Source organism: Myotis nattereri (genome assembly GCF_964212035.1).
Source record: "Myotis nattereri genome assembly, chromosome: 1".
NCBI classification, from domain to species: domain Eukaryota; kingdom Metazoa; phylum Chordata; class Mammalia; order Chiroptera; family Vespertilionidae; genus Myotis; species Myotis nattereri.
The window spans coordinates 181,005,194-181,028,996 of record NC_138075.1 but is presented as its reverse complement, the minus strand read 5'-3'; the positions used below and the strand labels follow the sequence as shown (position 1 = coordinate 181,028,996).

Genomic DNA, 23,803 nt, shown 5'->3' with positions numbered 1-23,803 from the left:
CTCCTAACATTTTTGGCTGAAATCACTCATTGCCTGTTCTGCCACATCTCAAGATTGAGGAAACGCTAGGATATATGCAGTGGAGGAACAAGACAAAGCAGAGGATTGAACAGGAGACTCACTGGCCACAAAGACAAACATCAGCTCTTTGCACCATAGTTTTAATAACTTAGATAAATGGATTACTCACAGCGGCAAATGGATGGTTAGTTAATGTGACAACTTCCCAATAACTCCTGGGGTGTCTCCTGGTAGCACATTCCCTTGATAGTATCGCATCTTGTTAGGAAACACAATTGCCATTATGGACGCCTTGAAAAGTAATGTAGGTCTTTCCTGGAGCCCATGAATTCTGCCAGCTCACCACAGTACACATGATACCCCAACAATGCTGTTTCCTCTCCCAGCTTTGTCCTTCAGTATTGCCTTGCTCTCCGAGTCCCTGGTAAAAGTGAACCTCAGAATCTCAGCCGCGCCCCCTCCCCTCCACCATAGAGGCTGACTGCATCTGACCTCTCTAGGAGATCTGGAAGACCTGGGGCCACCAGCTCTGTGGCCACCCCTCACCCCTACCAGGTCAAGATACAGTTCTTCTCTCACCCTCTCTGCTTTTCTTATGTGACACTCAGATGAAGCATTTCTAGTGAACAAAATTCTTCACTTCGTTAGATGTGAAAAGACGTAGACAATTTCCAATGAAATTTCTTCCACAAGGGGGTTCATTTTATCTTTGATGAAGCTCGTCTTGACAGAGAGAATCCCTTTTGTTTGTTTATTTGGTTTATCTTGTCTATTATTGTCACCTGTGGAAACATATGAGATTCAGTGCATCCGAGATGGCTAAAGTGCAAAGAACCATTATGAGTGCTGCCGCTATTTAACACTGAGCTGTTTTTAAATGCCCAGGGAGAAGTGCTTCAAATAGCCGCCAACCGGTGCTGCCCCGAGTGTGTGTCCACGACTCGTGGGTCTTGCCATCACGAAGAGAAAATCTATGCGGTAAGTGTTTTCTGACCCAGGGGTGATTCTCTGTCTGTAGATCATTGACAAGGGGAGGCTGAATGCTAACCTTGTGTTGACAAGAGAGGTGTTTTTTCCCTTTGTCTGGGCTCTGGAGGACCGGAAGCTCATTTGACTTTCCACAGGCATTTGGGTTTCTTGAATAAGATTAAAACTGCCCTATTTATTCCTTAGACCCTATGTAAATATGCATAGATTGAATTTGTGTCTGTGTAAAGGGTTGCCTGAGAATGTTGATGTTGAAGAAGTTGTGATGCTAAATAATAAAAGTGCCAACTCGGTTTTATATACCACATACCGTTTTTTTTCATTTGAGTGGTGAGTAGAGCAGATGTTATTATTCCAGTGTTAAAGATGAAACACTTGAATTGCAAAGAGCTTAAGTACTTGCCCAATGTGGTATTGCTAATAAGTGGGATAACCTGACCTAGAACCCTGGTCTTCTTTCCCTTAGGGGAGAGTTTCTAAACCTGAGGACTATTGACATTTTAAGCTTTGTTGTGGGGGCTGTCCTATGCATGTAAGAAATTTAGCAGCATCCCTGGCCTCTACACACTAGATGCTAGCAGTACCCCTGCCCCCAGTCTAATGACCAGAAATGTCTGCATGCATGGCCAAATTTCCCCAAAGGGGCAAAATGCTCAGCTACCCCTGTTTAGAATCACAGTACTAGAAATTGGTCCTAAAATTCCTTTATTACACTTTCTCATTTCAGATCATTTGGGATTAATTTTGAGCTACTAAATGCTGATTTAGAAGTACCATTGCCAGGTTTATAATAGAAATTATGAAAATGGAATGGTTACAGTTAGTTCATCTTTACTCATACCTAAATGTTACCCGGAGGCAGCAGGTGAAGTTGAATGTGATGGAAAGAAGCTCTTTGCTTTAATCCTCATCTTCCACCTGATACAAAACTTTCTCCAAGTTAGTGCCTCTACCCATACAGGAGAGAGCAGAGGTTAACAGGATTTGATAATATCCACTCTCGGCTGCTATTCAGTGTGCAGACCTAAAACTCAGCAAGGACAATGCACTGTCCCCGTGGGATGGGATCATCTCACCTGAGCCACTGTCTCTGCCTTACCTGAGGAAGCCGCTCTTTCACTTCTGCACAATGTGCTGCTGGAAGGCAGCCAGGCAGGATCTATGTTGGGAATGTCTTCATAGCACGTATCCTCTGTGCTACTTGATTCAGTCTGTGTTATGTTGGGTGATGTAAGGTTTGCCCTCCACGGAAGATGATCCATGTGAAACGGAAGGTGTTGCAGGACAGACCGGTGACAGAAATAATGCCTTTTCATAACGATTGTATTAGGTGGGTGGTTCAAGGTCAAAACACCAAGCTAAATCATTCAAGGGAAGGAGCGCATAGGGTCAAAATAAGATCAGGAACTGGGGAACATTAGACGTCTCCAATAAGAGCTGGTACCAGGGACATGGGAAAACAGAGTTCGTTAACTCTGCATGGACCACTATACTGACACTTAACATTTTGCTCTCTCATGTTAGTTTGTGCACATGTGCAGGCTTCCTATCTTGATGTAAGAGGCCTGAGAACACTGACAGTTTCTATATCTTTAGAGTGATCTTCCTTGCATCCCACCTAACCTGGCGCTTAGCACTGAACTTTTCCCAGAGTAGCTGCTCAATAAACATTGATGCCTGGAGGACTCAGACAATGGGTACATCTCTTTCAGCTCATCCATGTACTTGTCCCAGGGCATATTGGTCGTTGGACCGCAGACCTGCTGCTAGGTTTGTTGGAGATCCGCTTGGCCTACTTTTTCTGGGAGAGTTCAGAAAGTCTTCCTTCTGCCCGCCTCCCTCGTGGTTTACCCCTTCCACTGTAACCCATCACGCGGAAAGCTCTAAACTGGGTCAGAACATATCACATGCCCTTTTCCATCTGCAACTTTCAAAATACACTCCCTCAGAAAATGCTATAATGATATTTCTGGTACGGATGTAACTGAGAAAAGGGCTGTATTTAAGGAACTGTAGTTTAAGGGGGAAAAAATCTCTACTTCTTCAAATAGAGATGGAAGAATGATTTATTTTTAAGTCAAGACAGAGTCTCCTAATTTTAGTCTTAATAAAGTTAAAATGCTCATGTTTCTAGTCTTCCTGTTCTTCCTTCCTCTCTTTCTTTCTTCACTTCCTCTAGATGGTTGCCACATCCTTCTTAATAGTGTTTATCTTCTTGAGGGGGTTAAATGCTTTGCTGGGTTTGCTCTGAGTCTCACCTTATCACGTGCATCACAGGTGATTTCCCCCCCTGAATCTTGGAGCCTTTCCCCCTCACTCCTCACCCTCCACCCCCGTCCCCCATCCCCTATCTCCCACCCCCCACCCCATTCAGCTTGTTGGTAAGCAGTTTCCAGAACACTTTCCTCTCTAGCCTCTGGCTTGCATCCCATGGGGCAGGCTATGGAGACTCGCTCCCAGGAGCTATAAAATAGCCTGGTGTTTTAGGAACTTAGGAACTGTGATCTGCGGTAAAAGCTTTCCCCTAAGAGAGATTTAGAAGAAGCTTTAGGATAGAGTGTGGCAGGAGGGGAACCAGTGGAAATGTCTCCAGAGAACAGGGTTGAAACGAAGGAAAGTCAGGGGTGGTAGAGCTCAGGGCAGCAAGAGGCCCTGCTCTGAGTGAGCAACCTCGCCTCCCGCTAGAGAACCTCCTTTGCCTGCAGGACAGCAGCATCTTATACAACTGGCATTCCAGCAAGTCCAGAGTCCCAACATTTTCCCTGGAGGGAGGAAACACTTGAGCCTTTTGGCTGACTGCAGGTGATTTGACAGTTTTACGTGGGCTTATTACCGCCAGCATTTGGGGGGCTGTTTCATCCATGACCTCCCCAAAGCTATCCCTTCAAATTGGCATTTGGATCTCTGCCCAGCCTTGCCAACCAGACAGGGAGACAAGCCTGAAATATGTTTTCCTAAAGAGTGCTGGAATGCTTCCCCCTGCTCTTTTCCCCACAAATTAGCTTGTGAAAGAGAGGGGAAAGGACCATTAATCCCCTTCCTTCTCCTCTGCACTAATTTATACCAGCACCAGATAGTATCATGTCAGAGAAAAATAATGCTTGAAGATACACCAAAAAAAGGAAGTGGCAGGTGGTAACGCCCTGGTGCCCACATAGGACTGAATAGAGGAGCGCGGCGGGAGAGGTTTGTTCACGTTGCCTGCTCTGAGGCTAAAAGGAGAACTAATTTATGTGTGAGGGGGAAGAAATGAGTATTGAATTCTGCAGCTTTGTTCTTCTCAACCTAGAGGATGTAATTATAATATGCACTGAACATTGCCAGATATTTAGTATTCTACCTCTATAGCTTCATAACGGGAACAAATTATATGAAGAAAAATTATTTTGTTGCTCCGACAGTAAGTGAGGCAAATACTTTATGACCTTATCTTTCCTTTGGAATTATTTCAACAGCCAAGCTGACTTGTTGGTTGGCTGTGCATAAGAATATATTTAAGCCCTGGCGATTTGTGCAGTGGTTAGAGCATCGGCCTGTGGACCAAAGGGTTGCAGGTTTGATTCCCCGGTCAAGGGCACGTAACGTGGTTGCAGGTTCCCCAGCTCCAGTAGGGGCCCTTGAGGGAGGCAACCAATTAATGTGTCTCTCTCATGTCCATGTTTCTCTCTGCACCTCCCATCCCCCCCCCCACTCCCTTCAACTGTCTTGAAATCAATGGAAAAAATATCCTCAGGTGAGGATTTACAAAAGAATATATTTAAGATGTCTGCAGAATGCTTTCCTCCCATTGTCAAAAACTCATGTTTTCTAAAAGTATCCATGAGGTTAAGATGGCACAGATAAACCCGGGTCTTTTGGGTGGGTGGCATTGGATAGCTGTTACTCCTTGATTTTACAAAGCCTCTTTGCTGCTGCAGGTGCCCATAAAATAAATAAGGCTTTTGTAAATAGGTATTAGAGCACTGAAATTATATCTATGTGTCTATAGTATCTATCTATCATCCATCTATCTATCTATCTATCTATCTATCTATCTATCTATCTATCCATCCATCTTTCTATCTATTAGCATGTGATGAACCCCTTGATCCCTAATCTCCCTTCGGTGAGAGAGGCCCACTGCCTTAGGGACAGGAGTAGGCGATGCAAAGGAGGGGACTTCTGTGACTTGACCCTGAGTGAGAGATGGGAGTAATCCCTTTACTCTGTGCACTTTGGGTCACCCTCTGGCGCTTATTCTGTGGCTTTCACACACGGTTTTCCTGCTGAATGTTCAATGTTATTCCCATAGTTCTCCAGCTTGTTGTGAAGAGGGACTCCCCTGCTTAGTTTTATGTCTCTTGAGTTAGATAATAGATTTACATTATTAGAGAGTTTAAAGTGCTGGAGAGATTAGCGAACAATGCCCTCTCATTTTACAGATGAAACTCTTCTGGTGATTGACAGATTGTTGTTATAATTAATTTTTGTGGTCTCTGTCTGAAAGGTGGTGTGATTGCAAATGTTTCAGAAATGACAGTGTTTCTGAGTAGTAAAGAAATCATGCTCTTGTTTTAATGAAGTGAAATGACTAGATGTTTAGAAGCAATCTCCTAATTTGTAATAAAGAAGTACATTTTAAGTTGTTTTATATGCAGCCTTCAAATTTTACTTTACTTAAGATATATAAATGATTCATTATATATTTTAAACAGTAATTTGCTCTCTGATAAAAGTAAAAATGTTTATCGATGAAAATTTAGAAAATAGAAAAGCGTACAAAAGCAGAGGAAAAAAACCACTAGTAATCCCCACACTCTAAAAACCACCGTTACTGTTCTTTCAGTTTTTTGGAGAGGGGGTGGCAGTGGCGATGGGTAGATACTGAGATAGATAGACGGATAGATAGAGACATGGGGCTTACATAGTTGTAATTATACTGTGTACACAGTTTATATCTTGCTTTTTAAAAATATAATATTATGTTTAAATAGTTACCTAGAATATTCTTGGAGAACATGATTTCCTATTATTAGGCATTTGGGTAGCTTCCAGTTTTCACTAAAATATTTCTAATTTTACTATAAAGAACAGTGAAATGGAATTTCTTGTATTTAAACTTTTATGTGCTTCATTGATCTTTTTTTTTTTTTCATGTAACTTCTTAAAAGTGAAATTAGTAGGTCAAAGCATCTAAAGGTTTTGAGTATTGAGGCTGTAACATCTACGGTCATTATTAAATGCATTTTCAATCATCTGTGTCTAATGATAAACCCAGTGGGGGACATCACAGATTGCACAGGCCCCACCTGGCTGAGTTATTCCCATGCTACAGTGAGGAAGGCTGTGGGTGGGAGAAACGCCCTCCACTGCAGCTTCCAGGACTAACTACTGTGAATTTTAACTCTTCCCTTACCTGATTTTAAATAATATCCAATGTTATTTTCATTATTATTTCTTTGCAATTAAGAACGTTGAATCTTCTATAAGCTTATTGCCATTTTTTTTCCATTGAGATTTTTCCTATTGTTTTTCAGTACTGTTAGATATCAGTTTTGTTTTAATTAATATAATTTGCAATCTTTAAATCAGTTTGTCATTGCCTTTTAAGTTTGTTTAGAATGTATTTTTGACAGACTTTTAAAATTTTATTTCACCAAGACCTGTCAATTTTTCTCTTGAAATGTCGTGCTTAGCTTTTATGCTTAGGCCTATCAGCAAGTTGTGGGCTTGCCCATCTGTATGCTGTACTACATTTGAAATTTTGTGTTTAATTATAGCAGAAGTGAAAATTGATGGGAGAGGACTTGGTCTTGGCATGCATGTCCATTCCTACCACCATATCTGGCACTGTCGGTGTGAACATGGCGAGGAAGGCCAGGGACTCATGCTGGGGAAATCGGGGAGAGAATTGAGCATCTTTTACCTGCCACCCCCTATTGTTGGCTCTTTAATCAGCTACCTGGAAACTGAAATTTAGGAAGATTAAGTCACTGACCCATAGTCCCCAAAGCAGTCTGGGCTAAGCTGGGATTCCAGAACACGTACGCATCCCAGGAAATCCTTGGTTTGTTGGACTCAGCACATGACTTGCATTGCTGCCCCCTGTGCTCCCAGTAAGGCCACCTAGAGGACAGAAACCTTCAGGACAGGAAGGTGAGGGCTTAGTTCCCAAATAGTTAAATGACTGTGACTACCTATTATTACCATGGCTACAATAATAGCACAGGTTATTAGTAATTCCAAAATGAAAGACGGGCAGTGCTTGCAATGTTGCAGCCATTTGCCGAATAAAGAGGTACTGACTTGCTTAGGTAAGACAGAGTTCTTTTGTGTTTGAGAGAGAAGAATAATTATGCTGGATGCTGGCTTGTGCAGAAGCAAAAGGACTTCATTTTCTATGCTTCTCAGTGACACAGTTGTAATCCCCAGATTACATTAGGTGATTGAGCACCGGGAATGTGTGTTGTTTTTTAATAGAAGTCTATACTACATTAACAGAGGCCAAAGAAAGGAGGTTCCAGTATTAAAGAAAATCGTACAGGAGGAAAACTTCATTCATTAAGCTAATTTTTCCCCCTACATCTTGTAAAAGGCCACCATTATTTCATTCTGTCCGTGAGAACATATTTTGACAGCTACTTCCCTAAGCAATCAACATATTTGTAGCTTTTTTACATTTAGGGTTCACCTCCTCTTACTCTGCATCACACCTGAGAGTGGCCCATTTAGATATTTTGGATACGCAGTAAATCATATGGTAACTCAAAACAGGGCTCTGTTAGATCACTGAGACAGTGCTAGCTTTGGGAATGCTGTATCCCAGTCTAAAGTGGATTGGGAGCGTTCTCTAAGTGTCGATGGGCACTCTCACAGGGAATGAGTGGACTCTGCAGTTTGTGTGAGAACTGGATGGAGCAGGTGCCTCCTGCTGGCTGTCACACTTTCCCCAGGACCATGAGGTCATTGGGAGGAAGGAGAGAGGGGTCACGGAGGGAGGAAGAGAGGGAAGGTGAGCTGAGGGAAAGAAAGAAGTGAGAAAGCTATTGAAAACAATATAATCATTACAAAATATTAAGTAGTTGTATGTGTAAGTGTGTGAATTTTACTCTGGGCTTTATAGAATTTTTAAGTGATGGGATTGGGGTAATTTTTATTTCCTTTTTGTGCTTTTCTGAAAATTTCAAATATAATCTTAGGGTTAATAAAATAAAAGCTAGTTTTTAGACTTGGGACACTGCAAACCTTGGTCTTAATCTTGCAAGTTTAGAGCCTTCTTCCATCTTTTCTGGGCTCCATCCTCATTTAAAAAGGTTGGCTTTTGTTTGGCCAAATGAAAATGTGTATTCTAACAATACCTTCTTTTTCTTCCCTCCCCCCACCCCCCTGACACTCAGCATGGGACAGAGTGGGCCTCCTCTGTGTGTAGTGTGTGCTCCTGCACTCACGGAGAAGTCCGATGTAGTCCCCAACCATGCCCACCGCTGTTGTGTGGACACCAGGAGCTGGAATTCATCCCTGAAGGAAGCTGCTGCCCCATCTGTGTGGGCCCTGGGAGTGAGTATGAGCTTGTAAAAAGAGATCCGCTTTGCCTTTGAGGTTCACCCGGTGACACCCCAACTCTTCTCTTTCACGTTCAATGTGGTTCAAAGATTCCCAACCCCATTTCTTATTGGAACAAGACGGAGCCTTGCACTGGCAGGAAGGGATGTTGCAAAGAGTGAGGTTGGAACAAATCTTTAAGCTTCCTCCCAAACTTAGCATTCTGCAAGTCCCTGATTTACCTATTTTGCCATGGCCAGATGCATCCCTCTGCATTCATAGCTCCTAAGAAGGAAAGGAAGGAGGGACAAGGTCCTTTGATGTGATTCCATAACACCAAGGTAGTTCCTCCGGGCTCCTGGCAGAGAGGAGAATGAACAAATCTCTCTGAATGTGGTATCACTGGCACTAATTCTGCTGGCTGGTCTTTGAGATGGCATAACATTTTTCTCCAAGACACACAGAGCAGGAAGCAGGTACTTCATCTGTCTTTATTGCATCTTCGCTGTGGAGATCATGCCTGCCTCCAAACCAAGGCACAGTTCGGCAGGCCAGCAGCACACTGCCAGGCCCTCTCCTTGGAATTCACTCCTGGTCCAAGTACCACTTTTATTGCATTTACGGATATATGTCTCCTTCCTTCACAATCAATGTGAATTGTTGTCATGGCTGCATTATGCTCTTTCCTGGCAAGTAATAGCTAATCCTTCTTTCTTCCTTTCTTTTTTTTTTTTTTTTTTTACTTAATGGCACCTGGAAGCTCTACTCTTCTTGTCTTTTCCCTTTAAAAAGACCCCTGGTTTCTTTCTGATCCCCAATTATTCCATTTCTGGCCAGCTCTTCTCCTGGAGAACCATTCCAGGGATTAAATAGCATGTGAGGAAATGATGGAAGTAGAATGCTTGCCTCGTGCCTTTCTGATTCACTCACCAGAAAGGGACTGGCAGCTGCTTTAAGTCAAATTACCCTGCAAATAAAAATGCTTGAACCCCATAGGGTTTAGGGGTGGAGTGGAGAGTGGGCAGTGTGAGTCTGTGGGGTCCTGGCTCATGTTTTAGGAGGCGTTCTTGCTGGCCTCCATGAGAAAGACTCGTTGGAAGCATTTTGTCTGGAGAGACTGGAGGCTCAGCCAGGGCCAACTGCATAATTTGCGGGGTGGTGTGCAAAATGAAAAAGTGCCCGGCGCCTTGTGCAGAAAGCCAGGGGTGTGGGGGATGCTTTTTCTTTCCTTCTGTGGACTTTTCAACCTGTCCTGTTTTCAACTTGCTATTTTATATCATATTCCCTCAGGTGTGGAGATACTTGCTGGGTGGGTGGAGTCCTCCATGGGCTCCCAGGACCCCCCCCTGCTACTTGGTGCTTAGGACACATGTACTTCCCTGGCACCACATCCAGGCCCCCGGGTGGTAAAGGGTGGCAGGTTTTGGAGCAGGAGGTGGAGAGCTCATCCCAAAAAGGCAAAGAGGAAGTGGGAGGTGGGACTGTGCACCAGCTGAGACCCTGAACCCCAGTGCATGCTCATTGGACTTCCCTTACAAAATGGAGAGTTATTAACAACTCCATACAATGACTGCAAAGCATTAAACCCTAAGAATGGGGTGTCCTTCTTTGTACTGGGGCCCAACATGGGACCCCATGTGATTGCACTGGCCACACACCCATGCATCAGCCCTGGGATCAGCAAGTGCAATCGCCCCAGTAATTTTTCTTTCTCTGACCTTCCAGAGTCCTGTTCCTATGAAGGCCGTGTGTTCCAGGATGGGGAGGACTGGCCACTGAGTTCCTGTGCCAAATGCATGTGTAGAAATGGGGTCACCCAGTGCTTCGCGGCTCAGTGTCAGCCTCTGTTTTGTAATAAGGTAAGGAAGACAGCCTCAGAATGGATCCTTCCCAGACTGTTAACTTCACTGTGCAGGACTTGGAGTCCCTTCGGAGATTATGTCAGGCCACCACGGAAGTTCAGGAACAAGGAGCCAAGGCTGTTTTGTTTCCCTTATACTTTTGGAGACCACTGCTGAGACCTTATTTCACCCTGAGAGGCTACAGTTAGTCTAATCACCAGCCAATTAGGCTAATTGTTACATTATGAACTGAGCCTTGAGGGTGAACAAAAGGAAGCTGCCCACCCCAGTTGCAGATGTTCCAAAAATGTCAAGCTCAACATCTGGAAAATTCAGTAACATTGATCAGATTTGTTACTGTCAGACAATGCAAAGGTATATGCTGCTTTTTGAAGACATATATGTGTCTTTAGACATGATTATTCAGCCGTACACTATTTAATTCTTATAAGATAATGCTTCAAATTATCAAAGGAACTTCTCTGGGGTGGTTTAAAATAGTGGGATCTTACTGTTCTTTTAAAGCTGCTCTGATTTTCAAAACATTAGGCTTGTCACACAAATTTAAAACAGAAAATCAATTGCAAATAAATGTACACATGGTATTGTATAGTTTTTTACTCTTCCAGAGGCTCCTACGGAGATTTTTTGGCAGTTGACTGATAACCACAAAAAGAATTTGCTTCCAGTGAAAAAAATAGCTCATTTTTTTGATCTAGGGAAAAGCTGGAAGCCAACATTCAGTTGATACAGAGCAGTACTTTGTGTCAAATAAAACAAAATCAATAACATGGCATATTGTGACAATTGGGCAATATTTTTAAAGGCAGACAAAAGGCAATTAGGCAAGAAATACTAAATGCCAAATAAAAGGAAAATGTATCTAATTGAAAGACTAGATTGTATTACCCACATTACACCCTACTCGCTCATGACACATCTCTTAATTCATCACAAAGTCTGTCCTAGCTTTAAGATTACAAATGAGCTTCTTGGTAGAGATGTACAATATCTTACATTCAGAGGACACTGCAGTGTTGAGGTATTTTGACTTACACATTCCAGGTCTCAGTCCCCTCCTGAATAAAGGATAATTAAGCAATTTGCCGCCAATGCAATTAAGGAGGTGGGAGAAAGGGTGGAGGAAACACCCCAATGGGACCCTTTTCTTTAAATCTTTAAAAACGTAGCCAGAGACTGTGTATTAGGGGATTGGATATTGTAATAATTGAAATTACTATTTCCCATTAAATATAAATTCTGGCTTCAAATGGTAGCTTCCAAACACATATAGCCTGCATTGTTTAAAGAGATGGAATTTGGTAGCATGATTTAGAGTTAATTGATGTGCAACCATTCTGAAGTATTGGAAATAGGTTGATTTTAATCCCTCTTGCATTATTAAGTCTACATTTTTGTCATGACATAATTTTAAAAAAACCAACTGTCAGATTATTTAGAACTATTTTTTTATTTAATATCAGTATTAAATATTGGGTGTTCTGATGATGTAAAGAGATGCTGTAGAATTAGCACTTTTGATAGAAACATTATCACCACCACCATCTATCATCACCACATGCTGGGCATTTATTATGTACCAACAATTTGTTTTGAGAGCTTTAATTAATCCTCAGAACAACCCTAAGAAGTAGGAATTTTATTATCCCATTTTAGAGTAGATAAAACTGAGGCACTGAGAAGTAAGTAGTTTGCTCAAGGTACCAGAGTTAGAAAGTGTCAGTGCTTCTGTTATGGACCAACATTCGCGAGAATAAGACCACCGACTCCAATTAGGTCTTAAACAGCAAGCGAGGATTTATTGAGCTGGCCAGCGACTACAGTTACAGCACCCTGCCGAAGCAGAGGCTGAACTGCAGAGCAAACTACAGGAGTTACGTTGTATTATTAAATTCTGTGGAGGCCCAGAAAAAAAAATGTGTCTTTCAAATTCTGGGCCCCCAAAATGGAGAAAACTCTCTTTATTTATGCTTTTTCCAGTCCTTTGTCTCCCAAATTTGGAATGAGACTTCTGGGCCTTCTGAGAAAGAAGGCCAGCGTGCTGGGAAGGGGCCATGAGACCATATCTCAAGGCCTGGCCTGATGTCAGTACCTTCCTATCTATGTGTTCTAGGAACAGAGGGCACAGCGCGCCCCTGTCTGGCTGAAGTGTCAGATATACAGCCCAGCACACTTCTAGCTTAGGCAGCTCTAATCACAACTTCAACAGACCACACCTGACTTGTAATTTTAGCCATTATGCTATACTGCCTCCCAAAATGATGGGTTTCCTGGCATTTATAGAATAATAATCACAATAGCAATAGTTGCTAACATCATTGTGCATGATTATGATTCTTTTATATATTAACTCATTAAATATTTTTTAAAAACCCACAGGTTCAGTAGAAGAAATGTATTTCCAGGTCTTGAGCTCTAGAAAAATTTGAATTTTAATATAAGGTTTTTTCATTATAGAAATAATTTGTACTCACTCAGGAAAGTTTGGCAAACACAGGAAAGCAGGAAAGAAAGTGATCCTCCGTATTTCCATCATTTACAAAGACCCTTATAGGGACTTTTTGGTAATGGAGCGAGAACCTCGGACTGGAATGCGTGGTGTGCCCCTGGGCAGGGTGGTTTTCCCAGGCCCTTTGTCCACTGGAGTCGAAGAATGAAACCAGGGAGGAAAGGTGGTGCAGCAAAGGTGGAAATGTATTGAGAAATACTAGTGAGCACAGACGCCCACTGAGTCCCTTCTCCTACAGTTTTTAAAGGCTGCAGTTTTTTGTGCCTCAATATCCCCTCGGATTGGTCCCCTTTGATTTGGTCACTATAGCAGCTCCTGAGCTCAAGTGTCATGTGAAGTATGGGAGGTTCCCTCCTTCTTCTCCCTGATTGTTCTCCTGTTTCCTCTGAGCTTTCCTTCCTCTTTCTTTGAATGAGGGGTTTCCTTCCCTTTATTCTGTACATGTGTACCTTTTGCTACTCTCAGTTCCCTTGTCTTGTGGAAATGCACCCTTTTACAACTCTGTAGCCCTGTGCTTTTTTCCAGGGAACCCCTTATTTTTTAAAAATTTTCTAAACCTGCCTATTTCACCCCTAAAAATTCCTTTCAGAAACTCATTTCCATTTTTTGATAAGCAAATGTGGATACATTTCTTTGCTTAGTTATGATTACATTTTAGAAGTTGGTGATAATCCTGTTGAAAGGAGAAATGTCTTATGCTTAAATAAGGAGTTGTTCCCTTAGTGAGGAATGTAAATACTGAAATTGCTTGCTCTCAGTTGTTCAGATGTCCTATGAAAAGAGCTCTAACCCAGCCACATTTTTTGTGGGCTCATTAAAATTTCCTCTTTGGTCTGATCAGAGTTGTTCCTAATGATGTTACCACCGTGTTTTAGTACTATCTTTTCCTTGCTCCCAAAATTGATTAATCTGAGTAGGCTGAACTTCATCTTCAGATATGTTGTTTTTTGAGCCACTAAGTATTTGAGAATCATTTTCTTGTTATCTATATTGATAAAAGATAATTAGTGGAGTCTAAAATTTGGGATGATTATGTTCTCTTTCCATCTCAGCCCTTTCGTCTTCTTTCTGTTGAATTCTGGAATTGAGTGCCATGGAGGTCTGTCTGCTTTCTATTCCATTCTATTTAGGTGGTTTCACTCTGTTGGATTCTTGCAGGATTTTTTTTTTTTAATCTTTATAATTTACACATATTCCCAGACATTTCTAGGTGAGGTGTCTTTTCACATATTTCGCCTAGAATATTGTAAGCCCTCTCAGCCTGAATTCTAGTTTTTGAAATATTTTCTATGGTAACAGCTCTGATTAATCATATTCTTTCCAGTTATCCCTATTCCTCCAGAAACACCTATGATTCTTAGATTGCTCCCTATCTTTCCCCTCATTATCAATCATATTCTTTCTCATCATTTTTCACTCTTTGTCTTTCCCCTGCATTATGGAGAGAGCCTCTTGAGTTTGTATTTACTACCTGTAGTATTGATTTTAATTTGAAGATTTCACATCAGTTTTCTTTTGATTCTTCCTTATTTCTCCTATTGTTGGTTCATCTATTTTTTGATCCCAATGCTTATTCTTTTTTATTGTTTCCCACTTGTATTTAATAAAGAGTGCATTTTCTTACATCTTACTAAAGTTGCAAAACTGCTTTTAAATATTTTCTTTTGGATCTTAAAGTATGTAGTGTTCAGAAATCTGCTCTTTCTCTGAATCTTTAGAATGTCATTCCTTTCACTTTTTCTTCAAGGTTTTCCCCCCAAGTTCATTTCTTTCTGTTTACCCCTCCGTGATCAAGAGAAATCTACCCATACCCACTGCTTGAAAGCTGAAAAGATAAGAGGCCTGCCCTTGGCTAATTCCCCTTCTTAGAGTCTTAGCCAGATGCTAAGAAATGTGCATGTCCTCCTGGTCCAGGGGTCTGCCAAGTTTCATGTAGTGTAGCTCTATTGTACTGAGATCAAATATTCTCCTAACCCCACTGTCCAAACCTCTTACATTCTGAATGCATGAAGCAAAAACTATAATCCCCAGTTTGAACTGTTGCAAGGGGCTCTTTCCATCTCTCTCAGAAACTATATGTTTTACATTTGGGGCATCCTCCACACCCCAGCCCTGCTTTTTATCACTCCCTCTACCCTCCAAACACACATAATCCCCACTCTTTTTTAAACTTACGGGTTCTGATAGATGTAGAAAAGAAGGTATTGAGGCCCCCTGTTTGCCTCAAACAGCAGCAGCCATACACCAGAGGGATGAAGGTCGTGTTGTGTTTGATATAGGAAGGCAGAGAGTTGGGAAGACTATTTAGGCTTACAAACCAAAGGAAGGCCGCAGGATGCCTTATGGTCAGTCGATGGGACTTCCTCTTGGCAATGACAGGAGGTTGTTCTACTTTTTGTTGATGGAAGTTTTATCTCTTTCTATATCTTCAGAAGTGTCATAGTGGGAAAATACTTAATCAAGAGCTGTTAGGCCTATGACACTATATACTTCTTTATCTTAAGTATTTTTATTTAGGGATATATTTTATTTTATTTAAAATATATCCTAAATGGTAGTTTGAACCAAAGTTATAATGACATTAATCAGATACATATATATTTTCATTGGACTCCTGTGATAACTGAGGGTAATATCTATATTAGACCCGGGGTTAGCAAACTTTTGCAGATGGTGAAAAATTTCAGCTTTGAGTGCCATACAGTTGGAACAACTACTCGGCTCTGCCATTGTACCACAGAACGTGCTGCGGACACTGTGTAAATGAATGGGTGTCATTGTGTTCCAGTAAAACTGAACTTGTGGAACAGGTGGTGGGCTGGATTTGGCTCAAGGCCCGTAGCTTTCTGGCCCCTGTATTAAACTGTACATTCGAAAGAGCAAATCTACGAAGACCAGAATGATAGGATCCAGGTGTGTGATAGCAACAAAAGGCTTGTTAAAAAGCCGTTCCCATTTCTCTGACCCACCTCGCTGCTCACCTTCTTACTTGCCTCTGCAGCCCTCTGGCTCATGAAGCCTCAGCCCAGCTGGATCTCACCTCTGAATCACAGAGTTCTCTGGCATCCCGGGATATTTTCTCCTGAAATGCTTTTCCTTCCTGCCCTTGTTGGTCTGTATTTGTGAAGGAAGCCTTGTTTCTGCCAACAAATTACATAATTAGGTATTGCCAGTAAGAATCAGAAAGCTTGATTTTCCCTGTACCAACCTCCATATCAGCAACTCTACCCTCCCCTCCTCTCCTGCTTACTCTGCTGCTATACTTGGGTTGAGTCCAGGTTGGTGGATATAGATTGATGCTAACTCAATTTCTTCTCAAGATTTGTGATCATGACATTTGTTCCCTGTTTACTTAACGTTGTATAAGTTCATTTGTTTACTTCAATGAAGACATTGAAGACTGTGATATCAGATAAACTTTTAATTTTATTCCTCACTGAAATGTCATTAAACTAAAGAGTTCTGAAGTCAAGAAATGCTCAGTGATTTCAATCCATATCCAGTTTTCACAGGCTCTGTTAAACATCAATGGTCATCATATTTTGCATATAGAATCGAAAGAAATAAAATAACCTAAAGTATAGAAAAGTTGTCAGTTTAATTACAGTGATTCAGGTGTTTGAAATAGATCCTATTACATAGCAACATGTTAATCTAACTCATCATATATAATTGGGGTAAACGAACTACTGAAGTATGACTGGAATTTTCCAAGAAAAATTAAGGTTATTTGGCAGCTCCACCCCTTCTCTCCTGCCAGTACACCAACCTTGTTTTCCCTGCAGAATGAACACCAGAGTAACCATGGTAATAAAATCTCATTTTCTGCTTCTAATAAGAGAAGGAAGAGAACTGTTATGAGGTATTCTCTATATAAGACCTACCACTTCGTAGTCATTGAAACTTGGTTTGTTCTAATCCTCCTTCCCCTGCCTTTAATTGGTCTATCTTCCTGTCCATCAATAAGACTGTAGTGATGAGTCAGAGTGAAAAGCTGGCTTTTGGGCATTACGGAGGAGGCTGTTGCTGTGAAAATTCTTAGGGCAGCGGAGACAGAATGGGTTGATATTCTGGGGTTGAGGTGGGGTGTTAGAGGTGCATAAGCACTAACATATTCCCAGATATATAGAGATAAGATTAATTTCTTTTCATGTTAAGGACCTCCCTAATGCACATATGTAAGTGTATGGGTTCACATAAAGATGCAAAAAAATAGTGAAGTAGTCTATGAGGGATACCTTCTCTTTGAATTTAAAGGTAACTCAGCAGGGGTGTAAGTGCTCTTAGGTGTTGCTATGGTTAGTGCTCTGAGTTTCCACTTCTGACCATTTACTACTGCCAGGTCAGCTGTGTGACCTTGGGTGAGTCACATAACCTCTCTGTGCTTGCTTTTCTTGTTTGTATAGTGGCAATAAGAGCATCTACTTCAGAAGGTTCTTGCCAAGCATTTAAAACAATGCCAGACAAATACTAAGTACTCTTATTATTGTTATGGTTATTATTTGTGCTTTTGTTTGTTTTTAGAAGAGGCTGGGACTTAATGAATGTATAAACTTCTTAATAGTCACACTGACCTTGGAAGTGCTCATTTTTATCAAAGCACTAGGTTACTAATAGATACCAAATGTGAGGAATTGCTGTTTATGGACGCTTGAGGCACATGCTTCAGTTGGCTATGAATACAATTTTCCTACTTTTATGGATTTTATTAATGCTTCCTTTTGATGGATTATCCTTTTCTGGGTATTCAGGATGAAACTGTGGTTCGAGTTCCTGGAAAATGCTGCCCCCAGTGCTCTTCCGGATCCTGCTCCGCTGCTGGCCAAGTATACCAGGTAACCTCTGCTGTACCTCATGCAGGTGTTTGACATACATTTTCACACATCTGCCCTCCATTCTTTCAACCACTGTACCTCCTGCCCTCATGTCTGACTCTGCCAGGATTAGTAACTCAGTACATAAGCATCTTTTTTCTTCTCTACATGGAAAGCCTTTATAAAAAAAACTAAATAGGAGGAGATTAGAAATATAAAGGAATGTGTTGGCAAGCAGCCCCCAGCTCACGAACCTTGGCGAACTTACTGTTCATACATCTTGAAGAGAAAAAAGGACTGTCATTGATCACTATCAGTTTACACTTAGGTTGTCTGCTTTGGTTGGATTTTATGTACTGATATTTAGAGATAATGCCCCCTTACCTTACATTGAGTGGGAGGGGGGGGCATGGGGGTGGTAGGTGAGAGAGGGAAGGGAGGCAGGGGGTTGGTGGTAGTGGATCCTCTAAACTTCAAAATACTATTGGGCAGTCTGGATAGCTGCCTCATAGATAGTAGGCTTCAAGTAAAAACCAGTCCAAAGAAGGGAATAAATCAATGAATATTCTGTCTTAGGAGTGCCCAACTGAGCCAAAAGGAGGTTACATTATTCAAAAGCAAAGAACATATTAAGAGTGAACTCAACTACTTCTCTTGCTTGTCAACTACTCTAAGGAAGACTAACCAGAAATTGGGATTGTGACTCTCAGTAGAGAATCTGAGGGTGGTGTCACAAATTATAGGTGGATCACATGAAATATGAATGCAAATAACTAACAGGGAAAGGATTTTTGGGTACACTAGATGTGTGCTGCCCAGTACAGTAGCCATATATGTGCTAGATTAATTTCTCATGGAAGAGATAGCTTCTGTGTCTGTTAGGTTTTTGGTTGCAAGGAACAGAAATACTCCTCTAAAAGTAGCTAAAATGAAAACATTTATTGTCTCATATAACAGGAAGTGCAGAGGTAGGGCAGTTGCAGGGTTGCTCAGTTCGGGTCTCAGGGATGTCGTCAAGGATCTAAGCTCTTTTGATCTTCCCACCCGGCCATGCTCAGCATGTAGCATTTGCCCTCTGTCCTGTCTCCTCCAGTCCCCAGCATGGCCTCGGCCCCAGGCAGCTTACCCTCACATAACCATCACTAAAGGCTGGTGGAAGAAAGGAGTGTCCTTTTCTTCATGGGGAGACAAGTCTTCTTGACCTCTGTCTCTCTAGCAAACTTCCCATCGGTCCCCTCGGTTAGGATTGGGACAATGCTGTGCCCTGCTGTAGGGGAAGCTGGGAAAAGAAATATGTGGCAGAGAGAGCTGGGTTGCCTGACAAAGAAGAAGAACTAACGAATGACCATTGACCAGCCAACACACAGGCTCTATGTGTCCTCTGTGTGCCTGGCATGGGGCAGGCCCTCAACACATCTGTGGGATGAAGAGAATGGAATGACAGTTAATCCAGAGTTCCCTCTGGACACTTATTGACTTTGTTCTGAGAGGCTATTGCTACCTAAATGATACCATTTCTCACGAGTACATTCAGAGTGGCTCCATTAAAATGAAATAAAAAATCATTTGTCGTACGCGCCTGTGTTTCTACTCGATACACATGACATTGGATTTTCCCCTTTCTTCTTTTTTAAAATTTTTTTTCTTTTTCTTTTTTTAAAATTTCTTTATTGATTAAGGTATTACATATGTCTCCTTATCCCCCATTGCCCCCACCCCCACTCATGCCCTCACCCCCCTGTTGTCTGTGTCCATTGGTTAGGCTTATATGCATGCATGTAAGTCCTTTGGTTGATCTCTCCCCCTTACCTCCACCCTCCCCTGCCTTCCCTCTGAGGTTTGATGGTCTGATCGATGCTTCTCTGTCTCTGGATCTGTTTTTGTTCATCAGTTTATGTTGTTCATTATATTCCACAAATGAGTGAGGTCGTGTGATATTTATCTTTCTCTGACTGGCTTCTTTACTCAGCATGGTGAACAGTGGAGTGAAAACGCCTGCACCACCTGCCTATGTGACCGGGGCGAGGTCCGGTGCCACACGCAAGCCTGCCCCCCTCTAAGATGTGAAAAGGTACCGAGAGAGCGTGTAGCGTGACTTTCAAAGTTTTATTCTGGGCCACTTCAGACAGGGGTTTCTTAGATCAGTGTGTCCTTGGGGGCAATCAAAAGTTTATAATGTTTAGTATATCAGATAAAGGTATGAAAGGTCTGCTTCCAGGAAGGAGGGCTGAGGGGAGGGGGACTTGCCGGTCTGGGTGAGGTGGGGGAAGAAGAGAGGGTGGTGGGTCGATATGGCCTCCTGTCCCTCTGGCTGGGATGTCTCCTGAGCACCATCCTTTGCCCCCTTCTTCCTGTTTCCTCAGGGTCAGAGAAGGGCTCAGCGCCATGGGGAGTGCTGTGAGGAATGTGTGTCTCCTGCCGGAAGCTGCTCCCACCGCGGGAGTGTGCGGTACCAGGATGAGATGTGGCAGGGCTCAGCCTGTGAGTTCTGTGTGTGTGACCGCGGCCGAGTGACCTGCCACACCGGAGAGTGTGCCAGGGTGGAGTGTGCCCAGGTAAGAAGCAAGGGCATTTCCACCTGGACTGTGAGAGTGCTCTCCGATGGGATAGGGGGTCCCTCCCCGGTTCCCTACTTCTTGGCAGCAGAGAGGTCCACCGGACCAGCAGGTGGACTGCTTCTAGCACGAGGATGCTGTGGTTTAAAGTAAATGTCCCTGTTTGCTCAGACAGGCTCCGAACAGTCCCCTGGAGCCTTCAGCGCTCAGGGCATCTGGTCAGAGGGACAGACACAGGAAGGGAAGGACACGATGTGGCCATGAGCCTCTCCGCCAGTGCAGCTGACCTCATTGCTGGTGCCTGCCCAGCTGGCTGTGCTTGCGAGACAGAGGCCCTCGGGGGCTCCAGGCTCAGCTTCTGCTGCAGGCCCACTGGCAGCGGTTACTCAGAGAGGAAGGCCAGCACCGAGGGGCTGCTCCTGGTGCCCAGGAAAGAGAATAAAATGTTTTTATGTTTTTGTTCTAAGTAGGGGGTGGGGGGACTCAAGAGTAACTAACTCCCTTGACCTCTTTTAACTTCTGCTGTCTGCTGAATTTCTAGAAGCCTCTCACAAAGTAGCCCCTGTTTGCACTATAGTATATTGTACGGAAATTGCTTTTTTCCCTCTCTTCTCTTTGAACTCAATTTTTACCCACTGCAAAACAAATTGCTTTTAAAGTTGCCTCTTTCTCCCCTACCACTCCCTTCCGCCCCACCAGTTCCCTGCGGGGTTGTGAACTTGAACAGAAGAGGGAAACTCCGGGGATCAGAGGCTCTGGATGTCTGTAAAGATATTTTTCTTTCTAATGCTTCCTCCCCACGTCTCAGCTCCTCCTCACACTGAGCCTAAGGAGGAACGACCTCGCAAACAAGCCTGCCTTGACAGGGTTATTTTTCATTTGCCTCCTACGTCGGAGTCCTGGCAGACCTGAGACATGTTTAAGTAAAGCAGGTCTTGCTCCTTGCAGATTTACTTCCCCCCACACACCTTTTCATTTCTTCTCCTTGATTATGTCAGGGCGTCAGAATGGTTAGATGAAGATGAGAAAAACCCTAATCAAGGCCCTTGTCTTTCTCCTTCTCTCGGGCTGAGGCAGGGCTTCCTGGCCTCAGCAGTCTGCCCAGAGGATGCTGGGTTATTTCCCAAGGTTTTAATTTGTCTCAGATCTTTGGGTTTATGGAAAACATGGAAGACATGATCCTGGTTGGGTGAGTCCTCCTGCCATCTATTTTGTCTGAATAAGGAGTCGCTCTCAGAGAAGATCATTTGACCTATTACCCCCAATGTTGGGGAGTTTCCAAGTGCTTCCTGTGACACCTACTTGTGGCAGCTTAAGCCAGGTCTCTGTTTTTAGGGAAAACGAGGAGCAACTGCGGATGTAAGTGGAGAGGGCCTTGGTAGTCTTCAATAGCACTACCTCATCTCTTTCCACTTTCATCTCCCATCCCCACCTCATCTTCTCTCCTATTTCTTCAGGTGCTTTTTTCCACATTACTTCCATGTTCCTAAATTTCATTTAAGGCGCAGGGTTCTAAACTGGAAACACTATCAGAAGTGAAATTTGCCAGACCAGAGTGGCTCAGTGGTTGAGCATCGACCTATGAACCAGGAGGTCATGGTTTGATTCCCAGACATATGCCCGGGTTGTGGGCTTGATCCCCAGTAGGGGGCATGCAGGAGGCAGCCCATTAATGATTCTCTCTTATCATTGATGTTTCTGTCTCTCCCTCTCCCTTTCTCTCTGAAATAAATAAAAATATATTAAAAAAATAAGTGAAATTTTAACTAAAATCGAATCTTACAAAGAATATTGCTTAGCCTTCTTTCTATGCCGTACATCTGTAAATAATGACCTTGTGTAAACGTGGGCATGTTAACCTTGGTAGTATGGTTAATGACCTTGGAAAAGCTTGAGCATACTAACTTCCCAACTTCTGTTTAGTTGGATATAGAAAGATGAACAAGACACATTCTGATCTAAGAGTTCCTAACCTTTGGGGAAGTCAGATACATAGACAGAAATTATAATCTGTGGTGACACTAACAATTATGGAAGAATAAATTAAATGCATTAGGAACACCTGCAGAAAATGATTATGTCTGCCCAAGGGAGCAGTGAAAATATGCTACTGGTATTTTTATTCAATTCTCACCTACTTGCTGCCTTTTCTAGAATATCAAGGTCATTAGATTTCTAATCTTGGATAGCAAGGGTGGATTAAGTCTAAGTGTTTGCACATCCACAAAGATGAGGAAACAAATTGTGCAGCTTCACAATTGTAATGATTATCTCACTGGTTATCAACAGCAGTATTCTGAAGAGCATTGAAATCAGCACGCAACTCTTCTTTAAAAAGGAGAACATGGTGCCCTGGCGGGTGTAGCTCAGTGGTTAGAGCATTGGCCCACACACTGAAGGGTCTCAGGTTTGATTCCTGGCCAAAGGGAATGTACCTGGGTTGCAGGTTCAATCCCTGGCCCCCGTGGGGGTACATGAAGGAGGCAACCAATCGATGTGTCTCTCTCTCTCCTCTTTCCCTCCCATTCTCTCTAAAAATCAATGGAAAAAATATCTTCTGGTGAGGATTAACAAAACAACAACAAAAAAGGGGAACATGGTATGACCCTTGTCTCTGACATAGTAAAACCAAATTCCTAGACGTAGGAACATAAATCAACAGTAGAATAGCACAATACGATGATTTTCATTTTCCTATATTTTGTGTTATCTTTAAAGATGAACTCAGATAAAAAAGTCAAATTACCTTTTTTTTTTAAGGGATCTAGCATTCATGCATACAGGGGTGGGCAAAGTAGGTTTATAGTTGTGAATACGTGAAACAGAGTTTATTATTGTATTATGTTTATTAATCATTATATTATTTTCCAAGTGAACAACTGTAAGCCTTCTTTGCCCCATCCTGTATATGAGACATGAACTTATGGGGCGATTGATGGGTGATTGTAGCAAAGTGCATGGGAGGGGGTAGGCATTCCATAAAAGTGAGGTGCCTTCCCCTTCTCCGGTAGAGGAAAAGCCTCTCAGAAGAGTGTTTCCTTTCCCAGTGGGCAGGTGTGTGGAGACTTTGTCTGGTGGGTGGATATAGGTGTGATTCAGTGGGGAGAGGTGAGCGGAATTCATTTGGCCCATGCAGCAGAATCTTCTCAAAAGAAAAAGAATTAGTTTTGTTTCACAAAGCAATTTTTCTCCAAGCAAAAGTCAAAAGCTAATTGGAGTGAGTTCCCCACCGCAGTGAACTGACACAGTTTGGGGCATCCAGGCTCCTATAAATAACACATCTATTTAGAACTAACCACCTCACCAAAACCGAATCCTTTCTGCCCGGGAGTAGGGCTTGCTGTTATTTACAGGAGCAAAGGAAAACTCAGAACTGCCACCTTCTTTGCTTTGTTGGGGTGATGCAGGCTCCATCTTCAGTGTTGTCTCTGTATTGTAGTGGGCACTCAAGAATCTCATGCATTTTGTCTTTAATAGAAGTACACATACTCTGTCTTGTTTCAAAACATTGTTTTAAGCAATGTAGATTACATG

The 23,803-nt window shown here is 42.6% G+C and overlaps 1 protein-coding gene across 1 annotated transcript in view; it reads left to right on the top strand.

Moving 5' to 3' along the window:
- The window catches only part of FRAS1 (Fraser extracellular matrix complex subunit 1), a gene marked incomplete at its 5' end in the record, with an annotated part of 444,917 nt that overhangs the window by 173,401 nt on the left and 247,713 nt on the right, over positions 1-23,803 (top strand). The window contains 6 exons of the mRNA XM_081100823.1: positions 907-999; positions 8,385-8,544; positions 10,255-10,388; positions 17,652-17,735; positions 19,684-19,785; positions 20,078-20,269. Coding sequence (XP_080956949.1) covers positions 907-999; positions 8,385-8,544; positions 10,255-10,388; positions 17,652-17,735; positions 19,684-19,785; positions 20,078-20,269 — 765 coding nt within the window. The remainder of the gene's footprint in view (positions 1-906; positions 1,000-8,384; positions 8,545-10,254; positions 10,389-17,651; positions 17,736-19,683; positions 19,786-20,077; positions 20,270-23,803) is intronic.